Source organism: Colossoma macropomum, unplaced genomic scaffold (assembly GCF_904425465.1).
Source record: "Colossoma macropomum unplaced genomic scaffold, Colossoma_macropomum, whole genome shotgun sequence".
Lineage (NCBI taxonomy): Eukaryota > Metazoa > Chordata > Actinopteri > Characiformes > Serrasalmidae > Colossoma > Colossoma macropomum.
The window spans coordinates 151,740-169,112 of NW_023494784.1; the positions used below are offsets into that span (position 1 = coordinate 151,740).

The following is a 17,373-nucleotide window of genomic DNA, read 5'->3' on the forward strand; positions in this document are numbered from 1 at the left end:
CACATAGTGAATGAAATAAAATATAACTTAATAAATATAACAAAATAAAATAAAACATGCATTCCTACCATCACTCACTCAACACACACACACACACACACACACACACACTCACACACACACACTCATACCTGTAAACCTTACATTGTGCAAGTATTGTTCTAAAGTTAAAGTGCTGAGTGCAGCAGCAGTTAAAGGGTGTATAGTGGCCGAGAAAGGGATCAGTGAGGTAACAGTCACATCAGTCGGGTAATAAGGCAGGTAAGTAAGATGCTAGAATAAAACACTGGTTTGAGGCAGCAGTTCCAGAGGATGGAGTTGACTCAGATACTATATACCAGTATTATAACAGGTGGTGTCCAGGGTGAGAGGGGTCTGTGGAGATCTTCTCTGCATGCTTCCTGGTTCTGGAGGCATGCAGTTCCAGCAGTGTGGGCAACTTAACTCCAATAGTCCTCTCTGCAGACCTGATGATGCACTGCAGTCTGTGGAGGTCATGCTTCGTGGCTGAGCTGCCCCACACTGTGATGGACGTGGTGATGACAGACTCTATGATGGCTGTGTAGAACCGCACCATCAGCTCCTGGGGCAGGTTGAACTTCCTCAGCTGATGCAGGAAGTACAACCTCTGCTGGGCTCTCTTGATGATGGATCCAATGTTGCTGTCCCACTTCAGGTCCCTGGTGATTGTTGTGCCCAGGAACTTGCAGGACTCCACTGCCATCACAGTTCTGTTCAGGATGGTGAGTGCTGACAGGGCTGGAGGGCTCCACCTGAAGTCCACTGTCATCTCCACTGTTTTCGCTGTGTTCAGCACCAGGTTATTGTAGCTGCTCCAAAGGACCACCTGATCAACCACTCGTCTGTAAGCAGACTCGTCACCGTCTCGGATGAGACCAATGACTGTGGTGTCATCTGCATACAGGATTTTGACTGAGGGGTCCGTGGAGGTACAGTCATTCGTGTACAGTGAGAAGAGCAGTGGTGAGAGGACACAACCCTGTGGAGCGCCTGTACTGATGATCTGGGTGTTTGAGGTGAAGTTTCCCAAACTCACCTGCTGCTCTCTGGCAGTGAGGAAGTTGGTGATTCACTGGCATGTGGGGGTTTGCACGCTGAGTTGGAGTAGTTTGTTGTGTAGCTGTCCTGGGATGATCGTATTAAACGCTGAGCTGAAGTCCAAGAACAGAATTCTTGCATACGTTCCTGGGTGTTCAAGCTGTTAGAGAATAAACTGGAGTCCCATATTCACTGTGTCATCCACCGACCTGTTTGCTCGGTATGCAAACTGCAAGGGGTCTAGCAGAGGATCTGTGATGTTCTTCAGATGGGAGAGCACCAGTCTCTCAAAGGATTTCATGACTACAGAGGTTAAAGCAACGGGTCTGTAGTCATTCAGTCCAGTGATGGTTGCTTTTTTGAGAACTGGAATTATGGTGGAGCGTTTGAAGCAGGAAGGTACGACACACAGCTCCAGTGATTTGTTAAAGAGCGCTGTAAACACTGGCGTGAGCTGGTCAGCACAGACCCTCAGACAGAAGGGTGATACACCATCTGGTCCTGGTGCTTTCCTCACTTTTTGTCTCCTGAAGAGTCGGTGCACGTCCTTCTCGCAGATCTTCAGGGCAGGCTGAATAAATGGCTGAATGACAGGAGGGCGTGAATCTGTGCTGAATGGGTTTGTGGAGCTGGGCTTTTCAAACCTGCAGTAAAAGGTGTTAAGCTCATTAGCCACCTGACGATCACCCATTGTCTGGGGGGGTGTTCTTTTGTAGCTGGTGATGTTCTGCAGGCACTTCCAGACGGTTGATGGTTGATTTGTGGACATCATACTACTCAGCTTGTTTGAGTAGCTTCTCTTTACAGCTCTGATTTCTTTGTTGAGTGTGTTCCTAGCCTGATTGTACAGTGCCCGATCTCCACTCCTGTACGCTGCTACTTTAGACCGGCGCAACTGTTTCAGTCTGGCATTAAACCAGGGCTTGTCATTGTTGTATTTAATGCGAGTTCTGGTGGGAACACAGGTGTCTTCACAAAAGCTGATGTAGGATGTCACTGTGTCTGTATATTCATCCAAGCTACTTGAGACATCCTCAAACACATTCCAATCTGTTAATTCCATGCAGTCCTGAAGCCTTTCTTTAGCCTCGTTGGTCCACTTCTTCACAGAGCTGACTACAGGTTTGGAAGGAGGTAGATTAGCGAGTGATCGGACAGGCAGTAATATTTTAGATCACTGCTACACTGTGTTAAAGGGGGCCTATCGCTCTGTTCCCCATGCTGCCCTGGGCCTCTCCGATCACTCGCTAATCTACCTCCTTCCAAACCTGTAGTCAGCTCTGTGAAGAAGTGGACCAACGAGGCTAAAGAAAGGCTTCAGGACTGCATGGAATTAACAGATTGGAATGTGTTTGAGGATGTCTCAAGTAGCTTGGATGAATATACAGACACAGTGACATCCTACATCAGCTTTTGTGAAGACACCTGTGTTCCCACCAGAACTCGCATTAAATACAACAATGACAAGCCCTGGTTTAATGCCAGACTGAAACAGTTGCGCCGGTCTAGGTAACATGCTGTCTGTATTTAGGCAGTTCGCTGGTGAGTTGCACTCTGTTGAAGTCCCCTAAGAGGGCAGGGATTAAACTGGTGGTGGTAGGGAGGATGGAGGGGAATGGTGAAACAGCAGCATCTGAAAGCAGCAAAGCAGACCTGTAAGTCCAGTCATTTTAAAGACAGATTGAAGCTTGTGATTGGTCAGAGTATTTAGTGATGTAGCATTGGAGTCACAAGCACGAAGAAAGAAATGTTTTTAAACTTAATATGATTTAACAATTTGATAAATAAAAGTTTTTTGTAACTCCGTCATCGGCCAAGGTCTTGGAAAGTCTACACCCTCACAGGGGTGGAGCCTACCCCAAAGATAATAAGAGATAATAGTTAGCCACTGGATAAGGCATTACCTGGTTCAAGTAGTCTGAAAAGAAACAGATATTATTAGCAATGATGTGTCAGCATATATCCAATAAAAGCTACAGATTGATTATTTGTTGTATTAGTTGTATTAGTAACAAGTACAAGAATATTCTTGATTAAAGTGTACTAAGTGCTTTTAATTATTGCCTATGTTATAATTCAGTGAAAAGTGAATGGAACATAGTGCCCATCGTGGTCAGTGCAATTACTGACAGGTCTTATGTGCTTTAGAACATTAGCTTATCTGAAGTACGTATGATGACATTAAGCTTAATAATTACTGTCAGGTTAATAGGAAGCATTTAAAGATCTAGAGGTCAAAGCCTAGATGCAGCTAGGAGTTGGCTGAGAGCAACAAATTCATGCTTAAATTATCAACTTATCCATAAGGAGTACCACATTATTTTATTTAAACATTAGATAATACGGCTGCAATTAAGCTTACACATGCATTGCGTTAGCTCAGACAACAAGCCCACACATGCAGTGCTCTGTTTGTTGGGCAACAAGCAGATAAGCACTCTATGTTCACTGGCCGATGGGCCTGTATATGCATTGCATTCAATAGGGCAACAGGCCCATACATGCATTGCTTTTTGCTCAGGCGACAGGCACATACATGTATATATGTACATTATAGTGGCCAGAATTATGTTCAATATTCAAGTTATAAATAACTGAGCAAGCCTCACCCCGTAGAATGCTAGTGAATACAGTGGGATAAATTTCATGGAGGGTGAAGGAAGCAGACAGAACCCTAACCTTTACCCATGGGCAAATTCAGAGAATTTAGCTGGCTATTCCTCTGTGAACTATTGCCCTTGGAGCCAAGACCACAACTGCAGATCGGACTGGCAGCCATCGTCAAGGGCCATGACATCATGCAAATTAACTATCGAGTGAGCAAGAAAGGCTAACAAGAAATAAAGGAACGCCCCTGGGCAATGACATGCACAGCAAAGTTGTGATGGTCAAGAAGAGAGAGAATCTCACACTTACAAACAAAGATGAGAGAATAGCCCTTAAAATAGGCCTAATCCTAGTGTGCTGTTTGTCAGGGAGAGATGGACGTTTCCTACAAGAATCCAATATGAAGCAGAGAAATTCAAGAGTGGTGGAAGAACCAACTCAACATATAAACTCTACCTTGTACAAAAATATAATCAATTCTAAGTAAATAAAAGCATAAATATTTACACTGTAAGGATATTTTACCTGAATTGCACACCGATCAGGCATAACATTATGGCTTCTTGTTTCTATGCTCATTGTCCATTTTAGAGAGAAGGGGGGAGAAGCACACACACACATCATCCAAACTGCTTGTCCTTCTGGGTCACAGTGGGGTGCTGGAGCCTATCCCAGCTGTCTTTGGGCGGAAGGAAGGATACACCCTGGACAGGTCGGGGAGAAGCAGAGAAGCCAAATTAATGTCCTTACCCTGAGGGATATCAGACTGCATGCAAGATGAAACTGCAACCACAGCAGGGGAAAAGGCCTACCTAAGGCCTGCGCAGGCAAAGTGGAGGAGAGAATGAAGGAGGAAGGGTCAATACAGTAGAGGGATGATGAAGGCATGAGCCGCAGATTAAGCAGAAGCCTGGGCAGATCCAAGAGTCAGAGGAACTGGGGAGATCTGAAGATGAAGGCAGAACACTCCCTGGGCAGGGCTGAAATACTGCTCAACAGCAATCATCCAAGACTCTATGCCATGCACAGAGTCTGCGAGATCCTGAACAACTTCAATCAGTTGGACATCTGGGGCAGTCAGGACCTCTTTGCCCAGTGAGAAGAGAAAGGCTTTGCCAGCTTTTGTGGGCTGTGCAGGCACATTTGAAAGATAAGATAAGAGCAATTTTGCCCTTTTTGCAGCTCTCTGACATGTTGAGTAAGAGCTCCCAGTTAAACATCACGACAGAATCAGAATCAGAATCAAGCTTTATTGGCCAGGTGTGCTTATGCATACAAGGAATGTGGTTTTGGTTACAGGAGCTCACAGTGCACAGTACCAGACAGACATTTACACGTAGTGAGTAAAATAAAATAAAATAAAACATGCATTCCTACCATCACTCACTCAAACACACACACACAGTCATACCTGTCATACATGTAAACCTTACATTGTGCAAAGTATGGGTCTAAAATTACAGTGCTGAGTTAAAGTTAAAGGGTGTATAGTGGCCGAGAAAGGGATCAGTGAGGTAACAGTCACATCAGTCGGGTAATAAGGCAGGTAAGTAAGATGCTAGAATAAAACACTGGTTTGAGGCGGCAGTTCCAGAGGATGGAGTTGACTCAGATACTATATACCAGTATTTATGAAGTGCAGTTAGAAGCTGGAATTCAAGAGAGTGATGGCTTGTGGGAAGAAGCTCTTTTGTAGCCTGGATGTCCTGATCCTCATCTGGCTGAAGCGCTGGCCTTAGGGAAGGAGCTGGAACAGGTGGTGTCCAGGGTGAGAGGGGTCTGTGGAGATCTCCTCTGCACGCTTCCTGGTTCTGGAGGCATGCAGTTCCAGCAGTGTGGGCAGCTTAACTCCAATAGTCCTCTCTGCAGACCTGATGATGCACTGCAGTCTGTGGAGGTCATGCTTGGTGGCTGAGCTGCCCCACACTGTGATGGACGTGGTGATGACAGACTCTATGATGGCTGTGTAGAACCGCACCATCAGCTTCTGGGGCAGGTTGAACTTCCTCAGCTGATGTAGGAAGTACAACCTCTGCTGGGCTCTCTTGATGATGGAGCCGATGTTGCTGTCCCACTTCAGGTCCCTGGTGATTGTTGTGCCCAGGAACTTGCAGGACTCCACTGCCATCACAGTTCTGTCCAGGATGGTGAGTGCTGACAGGGCTGGAGGGCTCCACCTGAAGTCCACTGTCATCTCCACTGTTTTCGCTGTGTTCAGCACCAGGTTATTGTGGTTGCTCCAAAGGACCACCTGATCAACCACCCATCTGTAAGCAGACTCGTCAGGATTTTGACTGAGGGGTCCGTGGAGGTACAGTCATTCGTGTACAGTGAAAAGAGCAATGGTGAGAGGACACAGCCCTGTGGAGCGCCTGTACTGATGATCTGGGTGTTTGAGGTGAACTTTCCCAACCTCACCTGCTGCTCTCTGGCAGTGAGGAAGTTGGTGATTCACTGGCATGTGGGGGTTGGCACGCTGAGTTGGAGTAGTTTGTTGTGTAGCTGCCCTGGGATGATCGTATTAAACGCATAGATTGCTGAATGAAAGGAGGGCGTGTTAAGCTCATCAGCTCATCAGCTAGCTGGCGATCACCTTTTGTAGCTGGTGATGTTCTGCAGGCACTTCCAGATGGTTGATGGCTGATTTGTGGACATCATACTACTCAGCTTGTTTGAGTAGCTCCTCTTAACAGCTCTGATTTCTTTGTTGAATGTGTTTCTTGCCTGATTGTACAGTGCCCGATCTCCACTCCTTCATGCTGCTTCTTTAGACTGGCGCAACTGTGTCAGTCTGGCATTAAACCAGGGCTTGTCATTGTTATATTTAATACGAGTCCTGGTGGGAACACAGATGTCTTCACAAAAGCTGATGTAGGATCTAAAATATTACTCTCCCTGGTGGGGCAGGTAACATGCTGTCTGTATTTAGGCAGTTCGCTGGTGAGTTGCGCTCTGTCGAGGTCCCCTAAAATGATACAAACAGAGTCTGTGTGTTTGAGCTCCACGCTGGTGATCTGATCAGCGAGAGCGCACAGAGCCTTGTGCACGCACGCCTGGGGTGGAATATAGATTCCTGCCCGAGAGCTCCGCGGAGCGGTCCGCTCTGTAGAGGTTAAAGCCGTGGAGCGCTGGTTAAACTCCGACGCAGGAAGCGCGCTGGAGCGCTGGTTAAACTCCGACGCAGGAAGCGCGCTGGAGCGCTGGTTAAACTCCGACAGCGCAGACTTCGCACACCGCTCCCCAGCATTCACATGGCGAATCTTCGCTCCTTAGGGAACAAATTGGACGAGCTTTCCCTTCTAAAAGGAACAAACAAGGACTTCTCTCTCTCGGCTGTGCTGTGCTTCACTGAGTCTTGGCTCACAGAGTTGACCCCGGACAGCGCGCTCCAGCGCGCTTCCCGCGTCTGCGTGTCCGCCTGCGTCTGCGCCTGCTGTAGAGAGCAGCCGCTCCGCTCACCAAAATGTCCAAAAAACAGTCAGAAAGTGAAAAGTCAGGAAAAATGCCTTGTGACATGGACTGCCTGATGTTCAGCAGGTCTTCTGCGCTGTATGTGAGTGAGACTGGTTCACATACAACAGTACAAACAAACAAAAACAAACAAAACACGATGGAGCTCCCAACCAGTGTCGCCGTCTGCGGCGCCATCATGGATTGATCAGCTGTCTGGTCTTTCGAGTGAATCTCCCCGTATAATACTAAAAGTAAAAAATAAGTTTTAAATATGTATATATAAACTCAACATATCTTTTACAAAAATCAACAATATAAACAATTCTAAGTAAATAAAAGCAAAAATATTTACACTGTAAGGATATTTTACCTGAATTGCACACCGATCAGGCATAACATTATGGCTTCTTGTTTCTATGCTCATTGTCCATTTTATCAGCTCCACTTACGATATAGGTGCACTTTGTAGTTCTACAGTTACAGACTGTAGTCCATCTGTTTCTCTGCATACTTTGTTGGTCAGGTACAGTTTACAACTATTTACAAAATAAACATAAGTTAAAATAAAAAAAGTGTGCAAATGACAAATTATGTTTATGTTAAATGACAAAAAAATGATTTATTATTGAAATTACAATAACATAAGTGGAACACATTTATTCATAAGTGTTTACAAATGCTGTGGAAATAGCTTTCAAAAAACCAATGATTTTGCAAACTTTGTTATTGTAAATAACAGTGTACTATGTTATTCACAATACCAAATAACCTTGAAAACTCTGCTGTTATATATTGGTTTGGCAATATTGGTTAGACAACATCTCAGTAATAAAGATAAAATGCACAAAATAAAGAGTGAAACACAGGACTAAAACAGCACTTATTACAGCAAGGTTGTCATCATGCAGGTGAGTGCTGTTTCACATCAATTTACAGTTCAGGAGCTGCAGAAAGAATACAAGAAGACAAAGAGCCAGTTTGCATGGAGATTAACTCTGGAGCCATTGTCTCCCACATCTCAGACAATGTGGATCACAGCTTTCTGAGGAAGTGCCCTTGGGACCCAAAAGCATTATGTTAAAAACATGCAGGTGAGCCTGTTCCACTTTACATCTGTTTGATATCCGGTGTCGACCAGAAGAGGACAGGTTCCACTTTTGAGTCTTCTCAGGGTTTGTTTTAGATGACAGTGGTCCTTTTAGATAAAACAAACACTCAACAGACTCTCAGTAACATGTCAAAAATAAATGAGAGTAACACTGTATTTTGAAATGGGTTTACCCTTCTGGTATTTCACAACTGTAATGATGCTTTGAATTTTGGAATATATTGTTTCCCCTCCATTGGGTATTTTGAGAATAACTAAGTTAATACAACCACATTTACCTTGTGTCTTCATTTTTCTGATTATTTATTGTAAATTCAGCATTCAAAAGAAGTACTTCTGATTTAAGAAATGAAACTTCCCTGGACAGCAAGGCCAAGTCTCCAGTAGAGAAAATAAACTATACAAATATATACAGTGCACACTAGAAATGTAACCTGGGGCTACAGGCTGGGAAGTGATACCCCATCAACAAGTAGATTTTTTTTTTTTGGTAACGATATAATTCAGTTTTTGTCTTCAATGGTTTTCATTATAAAATGTGAGAAATTTATCAAACTTTAGCCACTACTCTAAATTAGTAAATTAATTCCTGAAAATGCCCGATTCTCTACTGCAATGCAAATGTAATTTTAAAAATATGTTTAACATTTTAGATTATGTGAGTGTTATGAAGCATGGTGTCTGATACATATAATGGAGTGTCCTGTAAATGTTTTTTTTTTTTTATTATTATTTTTTATTGTTGTCTTCTCTGAAGATGTGACGTCTTAAGTATATTGACAAAATGAAATATTGAATTCCTGAAGATGCTGCTGTCTGAAGAGCTTACACTGCGATACATGATCAGAACAAGGTAATAAAAATGTATAAATGTTCAGCACAAAACAATGTCTTCATATTTATTTTTCATACATGCAGCTGTGAAACCAGAACAAACAACAAACAGTGCTGCATATATGCATAGAGATAGTAAGTTACTTGCACGCAAATGTGTAACAAATTAGGAACCCTCCAACCAGTTTATTGGTTTGTTAATAATCACTATATAATTTAATCATATTTTACACAGTCAGTGCTGAATGCATGGTTAGTTGGTCAGTTTCAATTTCTGGAAATAATTTGATATACTTTAATAGTACAAAGTGTAAAACAAGTGCTTCACATTTCTGAATCAAATTAATTACTTGGACATGAAGTCCAGTTTAACTGAAGTGGTCTCACCAGAAACAACGTCTATAGCAGTTGCCTTCATCTCAGTTAAACCAAACTTGATTTCAAGGACTACTGAACGATTCCTGCCCTGTGAGATCTTTGGTATTGACACTGCTAAAGATCCAATCTTCATCATTCCCTCCTCATCTATAAACTCAGCGATTTCCTTCTCAGTGCAGTAAAAACTGAAGAGCATTTCTTTTTGGTCTATCTCAAGTGGCTTAAATGTGTACCGTCTGACTTCATCAAGAAGAACTGACTCATCCTTCTTCACTAGGCAGTAGAAGCAAACTGAACAGTAATGAACTCCATCCTTACTGACATATTTGCTCTTGCCCTTGTGTTTGGACTCATCAAACAAGTGCACAACTGCGATCCCATAAGTGAAAACACTGATACGTGATTCCACCACATTTGGCATCATGCCAAACATAACAGCTCCATTCACAACGGCCATCTGAGCATCTACAGGGCAGAGCACCTTACACTTCGACCCAAACTTCTCCTTGACAAACCTGTTCACGTAAGGACTCAGGGCAAAGCCTCCAACTAAGAAGATGTATTGGATGTTCAGTGTGGGGTTTTTCAATATTTCTTTCACCTGACTTACTATGCCCCTGATACTATCCTCATGTAGAGCTCTCAGCTTTGCCCCTGACAGCAGTATTTGTCCACTTTCCCAGTCAACATCATTGTCTCTGCTAAAGTAGGCTTCTATGTCATCTTCTTTGCTGGCTATCTGTTGTAAACTAAATGGACACTGCACCAACACGTCTCCATCATAACGTTTACATATAGAAAAATCATACATCAACCGCTGCAGCTCACTGGGATGGTTTTCCACAAATTCATCAAACACTTTTTCAGAGAAGATCTCTCTGATCAATGATTTGAAGTTCTTGTCCACTGTCTGTCCCCCCATGTTATTTCCAGATACCCTGTGCAGCTCCTTTAGACGACCCCCCTCCACCACCTCATGCACTGTGATGTCAATGGTTCCACCTAAAAGGGGAAAAACAAAGAGTCAAACTCTCAAATCAAATCAAAGGCAAAAGGCAAAACCACTTTTGGGCACAGTAGTGTAACCTACAATACTTCACTATAAGAGAGACAGAACATGAAGAACACTTTAGTTTATTTAGATAAGGGATGTCCAGTCTTATCCACAAAAGGCCAGTGTAGGTATTGTGAAATAAAGTGAGTCTGTTCCACAGTTTCTCATTAGGTTGAATGAATAACTGAGAGAGAGAGAGAGAATGTATTTTTAGCAGAACATAGAGAAACATGTTCAGTTTTGATTACAACAAATGAAATCTAGGCTTGTTATGTGATAAATTACATGAAAAAGTGACTTAAACAGTTTGGTATCTACCTCCACAGTCCACCACCATGTACTGTGTTCCTGGAACTTGTTCTATTGTCTCTGCTTCTGTAGGATCTCCTTCCATAAAACCTTCTTTTGGGAGCTGTTTACACCACACAGATGCAGCTTCTGGTTCCAGAGCTACAATCAGTCTTTCAGGGTCAAATTCGGACACGAGACCAGCCTAAACACAAACATTTCACACATTATTCTTCATAATCTGGGGTAATGCTGGTCACAATAGCCAAAATCACAGTAGTTTTAATATTAAGTGTTACATTATGTCATCACACTCACCTCTGTAGCTGCTTCTCTCATGAACTGTTTAGCTGCTGCACTCCAAATGGCTGGAACTGTCAAAACCCACGTAGCATCAGAGGCAGAGTACTTTACTCCAGCTGTGTGCTTTCCAATCATATCCAGGGCGTGATCTTTCATGAATTTCAGGCTCTCAGAGAACACTTTCATAGCTCTCATTTTTTTCCCATTTTTGGCAGTCATCATAAAGTCTCTGTGCAACACCTGAGAAATAAATACAGAATCTGTGTAGATCAGCACCTGCTCATTTAGTTATAAATAAGACAAAAACAACAAAAACATTACTTATCTAAATAAATCCTACCTTGCCAAAAAGCTCCATTTTGAAGTTGTCGAAGAGGAGAAGCTTCTTTGCTTCATTTCTCCGTGTCTGTCTGGTGTACGCCATGACGGCATCATAGCCAAACTTCAGAAAATTTCCATCTTCATCAAACAAAATGCAGGTAGGTGTCTTTGGAGTGTTCAGACCGTACTCTTCACCCCATTTAGGCCGACGAATCTGTTTTGATTCTACAAGCTTGAAGCAGTAACCGGTAAACGCTGTGCCAAAATCTATAGCGATATAAACTAACGAATCTTCCATTTCTCTAACAGCAGAGAAACGTTCCTGTCAGGATTCAGAGCCGTCAGTGGGGGAAAAAGAAACAAGCTCACTTTTATAAGAACAGAGTTTACTTTCACTTCTCTCAGTTCAGCCCACAGCAAAACTAGGCGTTCCCTGGGTATAAAAGGACGAGTGGTGCCTTCATTCCTTCACCAATCTTTCCAGTCCTTGCCTTTTCAGCCTGAAACTCTCCTCAGGTAAGGATTTAAGATTATTGCTCTCGTTTACATTAATTTATTAGATTATTATATTTATATACAAACATGAAAACATACAACCTTTCTTTAAAACTAATAGGCTAATGAGAGAATGTGAAATGATGATGCACATCTGGATTTCTAAAAAGAATTTTGAACTCTAATTAGCAAAACAAAGACAACAGATGATTATTTATAACCAAGCATCTAATCAAATAAAAAATATTTCTGTTTTATTTACTGTTTCTAGAATATATTATTACAGTAATTATATGCAGTTTGGAAAAATAGTGATATTTTGTGAAGCTGCAGTTTCTTCAGACTATTTTTAAATTGAATGCTGCATATCTATTGTCTGCACACTGTGGTATGTTTCTCTGGCTATGAGCATTTAAATGTGTGTCTAAACTGATTATCTTCAATACTGAAATTATTTCACTTACTAAACAGTTGTTTCCTTCTTTGTCTCAGCATGGCACATCGGTATGACTACATCACCACTGAGAGGTAATAACCGCTTAATAGACTAATAACTGCTTTATAGACATGTAAAGGCAAAACCAGTTGGTAAAATTCCTAGTGTAATTTATATACCAGTTTACAGAATGAGTGTATGTTACATAACTTGTGTCTTTCATTCTACAAACTGAGTTATCATGTTTAGTAATCATGCTTTGATATTATGCCATAAACTAAAGATGCAATTCTTCATTGGAGTGATCAGCTGGAATTAGCATTGCATGCTAGCAATGACTGTTACCTATATGAAGGCAAAATTTAGCTGAAGTGAACATCACTATAATGTCCACATCTAAAAACCATTTATCACTAACAAGATATTGAAGTTTAATCAATTAGTAGATGTTGAATGTGATGGCTTATGATAACTAATTTCAAAACAAATTGACATTGGGTGTCTCTATTTTGCTGTCATTTGTCTCTGCAAATTAGCCCAAATTCTGTTGTACTTTGATCGATAACAATTTGTGAAATTTCCACATTGCCCCGATAGTGGGTCAAGATGCCACTTTAAAAGATTTTTTTTTTTTTTATTTGTGCTATAAAAAGAACTGTTGGCTATTCCAGTTTATTTCCTCTAACTGTGCGCAAGTTTACACATGATATGATTTCCCTTTACCTTAAACCAATACTGTTCTTACAGTAACCCAATTCGTGCTACATCATGGCTTCTCTGACCATGAAAAAGGGAGCTCAAACTGTAGAACATGGTGAGAAAATTACCCCCCTAGACACATTTCTAATGGAATGAACGAAATAAAGAAACAATTAACTGGTACAAACTCAACTAACTGGTACCATCTAGTTATTCACTTTGTTAATAATAATGGAGACTTGGAACATAGAATTAAACACTAAAGTGCAATATAGTCAACAAAACATAAGATAGGTTAAGTGACCCTTATTAGTCTCACAGTGGGGAAATTTTGCCTCCGCATTTTAACCCATTCGTGAAGTGAAACACCACATACACACTAGTGAACACACACACCATGAGGCGGTGAGCACACTTGCCGGGAGCAGTGGGCAGCCCTATCTGCAGCACCCGGGGAGCAGTGGGGGGTTAGGTGCCTTGCTCAAGGACACATCAGTCATGTACTGTCAGCTGAGGAGATAGAACAGGCAACCTTCTGGTCACAGGGCCAGTTCCCCAACCTCCAGCCCCATGACCATAAGCAATACCTAGAGCAATTAGAACTCAAATACAGAGAAAACCAATGACCTCCAATCATAAATCTAATAGTGAGAAATGTGAACAAAACAGTGAGAAACAAAAGCAAAACTGAAGGATAAAAGACTAATAAAACCACAAATATAAGTTGACAACAAGAAACTGGCAGAGACATAAGGGATGTGAAACCTCGGGTTTATCCTAAGGTAGAGGAAAAGCCAGTTAAACTCTGGGTTGACCCCTTTAAACAACCTTAATAAAGGCCCCACATACCAAAGGTTTCTGGGAGTCATGGCAATAGATCTTTGATGGAGGGTCCTGACAGTTGAAGAGGACAGGCTAATGCTAGGCACTGCAGTGTCCACTAGAGATACAGGTTGACAAGCCAAGCTCATCAGTGCTGGTCGCTAGGCCCTTACTAAAAGCTGCTTCCTGTTCCCTAACACTTAGGGATCTGCTCGCTTCTGTGTGTCATGCGGCACTTTTCCCTGACCTCACACATTGAGTTTCAACCCGATATGACCCCCTGACCCCAGACCTTGCCCTAGGACTTGGCCTGTGTCCTCTGGACACTTTGGTACTTCTGAATTGCCTTGCTTGGACTTTTTAGTACTCTTTGAATGGAGTCCTGTGGGATTGTGGGGTTGGCTCAGTGTCAGTATTAGGGTCAGGATAAGGGTTAGATTTGGGTAAGGTTGGGTAATGGTTAGGTTTTGCTTAATGGAAGCACTATGTAAAGACTACTTCATGTAGCGTAACAAAATCTCTGCTTATTGTAAGTAATATATCAATCTTTACCTCAATCTATTCAGATGTATTCCCACACTGTTCTGAACATTTTTATTTTTTTTCTGAAACTCGCTGAATTTATGTTGTTCAGACATGTGATCTAAGTGTGGCTGTGGGACACTAAAACATCTGTAATTTGTTCACACTAAAGGGCAAATTGATTTTTTTAAAATCTGATTTATACACTCCAAAAAAAAGAAAAAAAAAACTGGCAGTAACAAGCAATTGAACTGGTTTTATTAAACTTATATATATATATATATATATATATATATATATATATATATATATATATATATATACATATATGGAATAAGATTGAATTTAATCAGATTTGAAATGTCAGAGTTCATGTAGATTTTCTCCATTCAGACTGCAGAAAATCTGTCCTGCTCAAATATTTAATGAAAAATAGTATTTCTGCAAATAGTAATAATATACAATATACATTAGTATACAATATACAATAATATACAATATATATTAGTAATAATATACAATATTTAATATACAAATAGCTCTAATTTTGGTATCTCCATTAAGTATATGACTAGTGTATTACACTTGGCTATTTTTTTCTATTTCTAAATGGTAACCACAGTTATATCTAAAGTTATTGTGTGATTAGAACTTTTTGGACAAAGTAAAATTCCAGGAATCAAGACATCTGGAGGAAACCCACTAATAAAGTTTATGGCCCTGTCCTTAAGTGCACTATCCCAAACCCTTCTGCTCTCACCTTAGGCAACATTATCCAAATTATACCTCAGAACAATCCTCCTATGACCTACAGGTCTGGAGACATTTTAGTTTTTAAGTTTTAGAGATTTTTGAAGATTTTAAAGTTTTTTAGAAGTACAATCTATGCACTTTAAGCATAGTAAAGTTGATCATAAATATCTGCAGGAGGACATTAAGGGTAACTAGATCCTGAACTCAACCATGATTTTAATCCACTATTCAAATTCTTTTTCACTTAAACATAATTTAACTGCATACTTTTGTTCTTTTACTCAAATGGTAACCACACCTATATCGAAAGTTATTGTGTGATGAAGCTTGAGCAGCCAGCAGAAAAGAAACTGCATATTCATTTGAAATTGAGCATGAAAACCTTTTCCCCACTTTCCAGTTTAAGTTCAAGTTCCAGTTTATAACTGGAAACACAGGAAGTCAGTCGGTGGAGAGAGTTTGGGTCGGACAGAGAGAGAGGGAGAGACAATGAGCATGTAATCAAGACATAAGAAGAAGCTCTCTCTTTTTCTTTTGCACTTCAGTTCTGCAGATCTTAAATTTTGTCATGTTTTTGTTCAGTCTGTTTTTTTTCATTCACTCTGTAATCTTGAAGTGTCGTGAACTGATAGACTGTGTTTACATGTTGAATAGCGCATCTAGTTTCTTCAGTTCATTTTGATGTCTGATTGGCAACGTTAGGTCAACATGAACTCTGCGAACATAGTTTAAGAATCAAATGCACCAGTGCTGATTGAAATCCACCAAAAGAGTCTGCTTCAGCGGCCCCCTTGTAAGGCAGCGTCCTGACTTCACCAGCCAACCATTGCAAGCCAGCAGGAAGCTTGCCTCACAATCCTGGTCTGGTCAGATGCAGCGTCCCCAAGGTTCACGTCTTTAGCAGCCCCGCCTTTGGCCTACAGACCCATCTCCAGCCCATGTGAACAGGCAGCTCTCCAGCCCACACGAACAGGCGACAGGTCGCAAGACTCACCCACACTATTATTTCATGTGATTCAGTCTTACTGTTTGGCTCTGTGTATCTAAACTTGGGTTATTTATTATGTAAGTGTTCATCTTCATTCTGCATGCTGCCCAAATTTCACAAAATTGTTAATTGTTCAAGTCTCAGCTAATTACAGTATGTTTGTTCTGTGAACTTAATGTCTCCAGTTTTCACTGCATAACTGCTAAACTAATATTTACTGCCTATATACTTTTCATAACCTTTCACACCATGAGGTGTATAAGCACTAATCATTTAGTGCTTATACACCTTATCAATAAATGACTCTATTAAAGTTATCACTTGTGGTTCTGTGTATGTAATTATCAAATCCTATGATAGATCTTTGTCCACAGTTAAAGTCTGACCCGAGATTATTTTAAGTTGCTGTATTCATTCGATATAATAATATTACAGTAATCCATGTTTTCTCTGATCAGTAGTAAGCAGTATATTTTGAAACAGTTTGTATGTCTGCAATGTTTGTTTATTTTTTAAATACATTTTTATGAATGCTTGGAAATGTAAACACAAATTTCAAAATTCTACAGCACATAAACAAAGAGCAAAAAGAATTCTAAATCTGTAAACCTTCACAAACAAGAATATCATTACAATTTATACAAATTTTAACTGGTAATGCAAATATTTTTTATGAGACATCTTAAAATTCCTATTTCTATTTTTTAAATTTTTACTTAGATTTGAGAATGAGAATCACAGTAAAGAAATTGAAGATTTAATGTAAGAAAATTCAGTAACAAAAAATTTACCACATCACTTTTTTGTGATTCTATTGATTTTATCAGACTAAGACAAGAGAATGGAAACCTCAAACTGGAAATCAACAAATTAAGGTAAGAAATTCTTAAGTTAATCAGAACAAAATTAATCCAATCTGTGTTTAACCAAAATTAAAAATGTGAATGGATGTTAATTACTGCTTCGAATAAAATGCTATATTATTATAAAGAGAAGCCGAACCTCAGTGATGTTTACAATGTCCGTATCCCAGGGTGAACTTTCTAAGCTCATTAAGAACACACAAAGCTTGCAGGTGTGAATAGTAACAGTCAATGTAAACATGTTATGATGCCAGTTTCTGACAGATAGATTTACTTCTCCTGAGCCCACAGCGTCTTGCTGGTGCTATAAAAGGTGAAACATATTAGATAAATGATGTATGTGGTGATATGTATGCATAAGGTTTTTTTATAATGTTTCTCAGTCTCTCT

General features: G+C 40.6%; 2 protein-coding genes across 2 annotated transcripts in view; one reads left to right on the plus strand and one right to left on the minus strand.

Moving 5' to 3' along the window:
- Positions 1-9,218: 9,218 nt before the first annotated feature.
- LOC118810962 (heat shock 70 kDa protein 12A-like) lies at positions 9,219-11,745 on the minus strand. The gene is made up of 4 exons (XM_036575134.1): positions 11,425-11,745; positions 11,100-11,324; positions 10,812-10,986; positions 9,219-10,441 (listed from the first exon to the last, which is right to left on the minus strand). Exons 1-4 carry the CDS (start codon positions 11,701-11,703, stop codon positions 9,408-9,410), a joined length of 1,713 nt encoding a protein of 570 aa, XP_036431027.1. The 5' UTR covers positions 11,704-11,745; the 3' UTR covers positions 9,219-9,407.
- Positions 11,746-11,878: 133 nt separating this feature from the next.
- The window catches only part of LOC118810985, a 28,889-nt gene continuing 23,394 nt past the window's right edge, over positions 11,879-17,373 (plus strand). The window contains exons 1-3 of the mRNA XM_036575171.1: positions 11,879-11,921; positions 12,393-12,428; positions 16,948-16,995. Coding sequence (XP_036431064.1) covers positions 12,394-12,428; positions 16,948-16,995 — 83 coding nt within the window. The 5' untranslated portion in view covers positions 11,879-11,921; position 12,393. The remainder of the gene's footprint in view (positions 11,922-12,392; positions 12,429-16,947; positions 16,996-17,373) is intronic.

What these genes read in the sequence shown, in the direction of transcription:
- LOC118810962 (XM_036575134.1), bottom strand. Translation starts at nt 11,703, where the DNA reads ATGGAAGATTCGTTAGTTTATATCGCTATAGATTTTGGCACAGCGTTT. An exon ending in AAATGGAGCTTTTTGGCAAG is followed by an intron (nt 11,325 to 11,424) that starts GTAGGATTTATT and finishes TTTATTTCTCAG; the next exon opens with GTGTTGCACAGAGACTTTAT. An exon ending in TGAGAGAAGCAGCTACAGAG is followed by an intron (nt 10,987 to 11,099) that starts GTGAGTGTGATG and finishes GTTTGTGTTTAG; the next exon opens with GCTGGTCTCGTGTCCGAATT.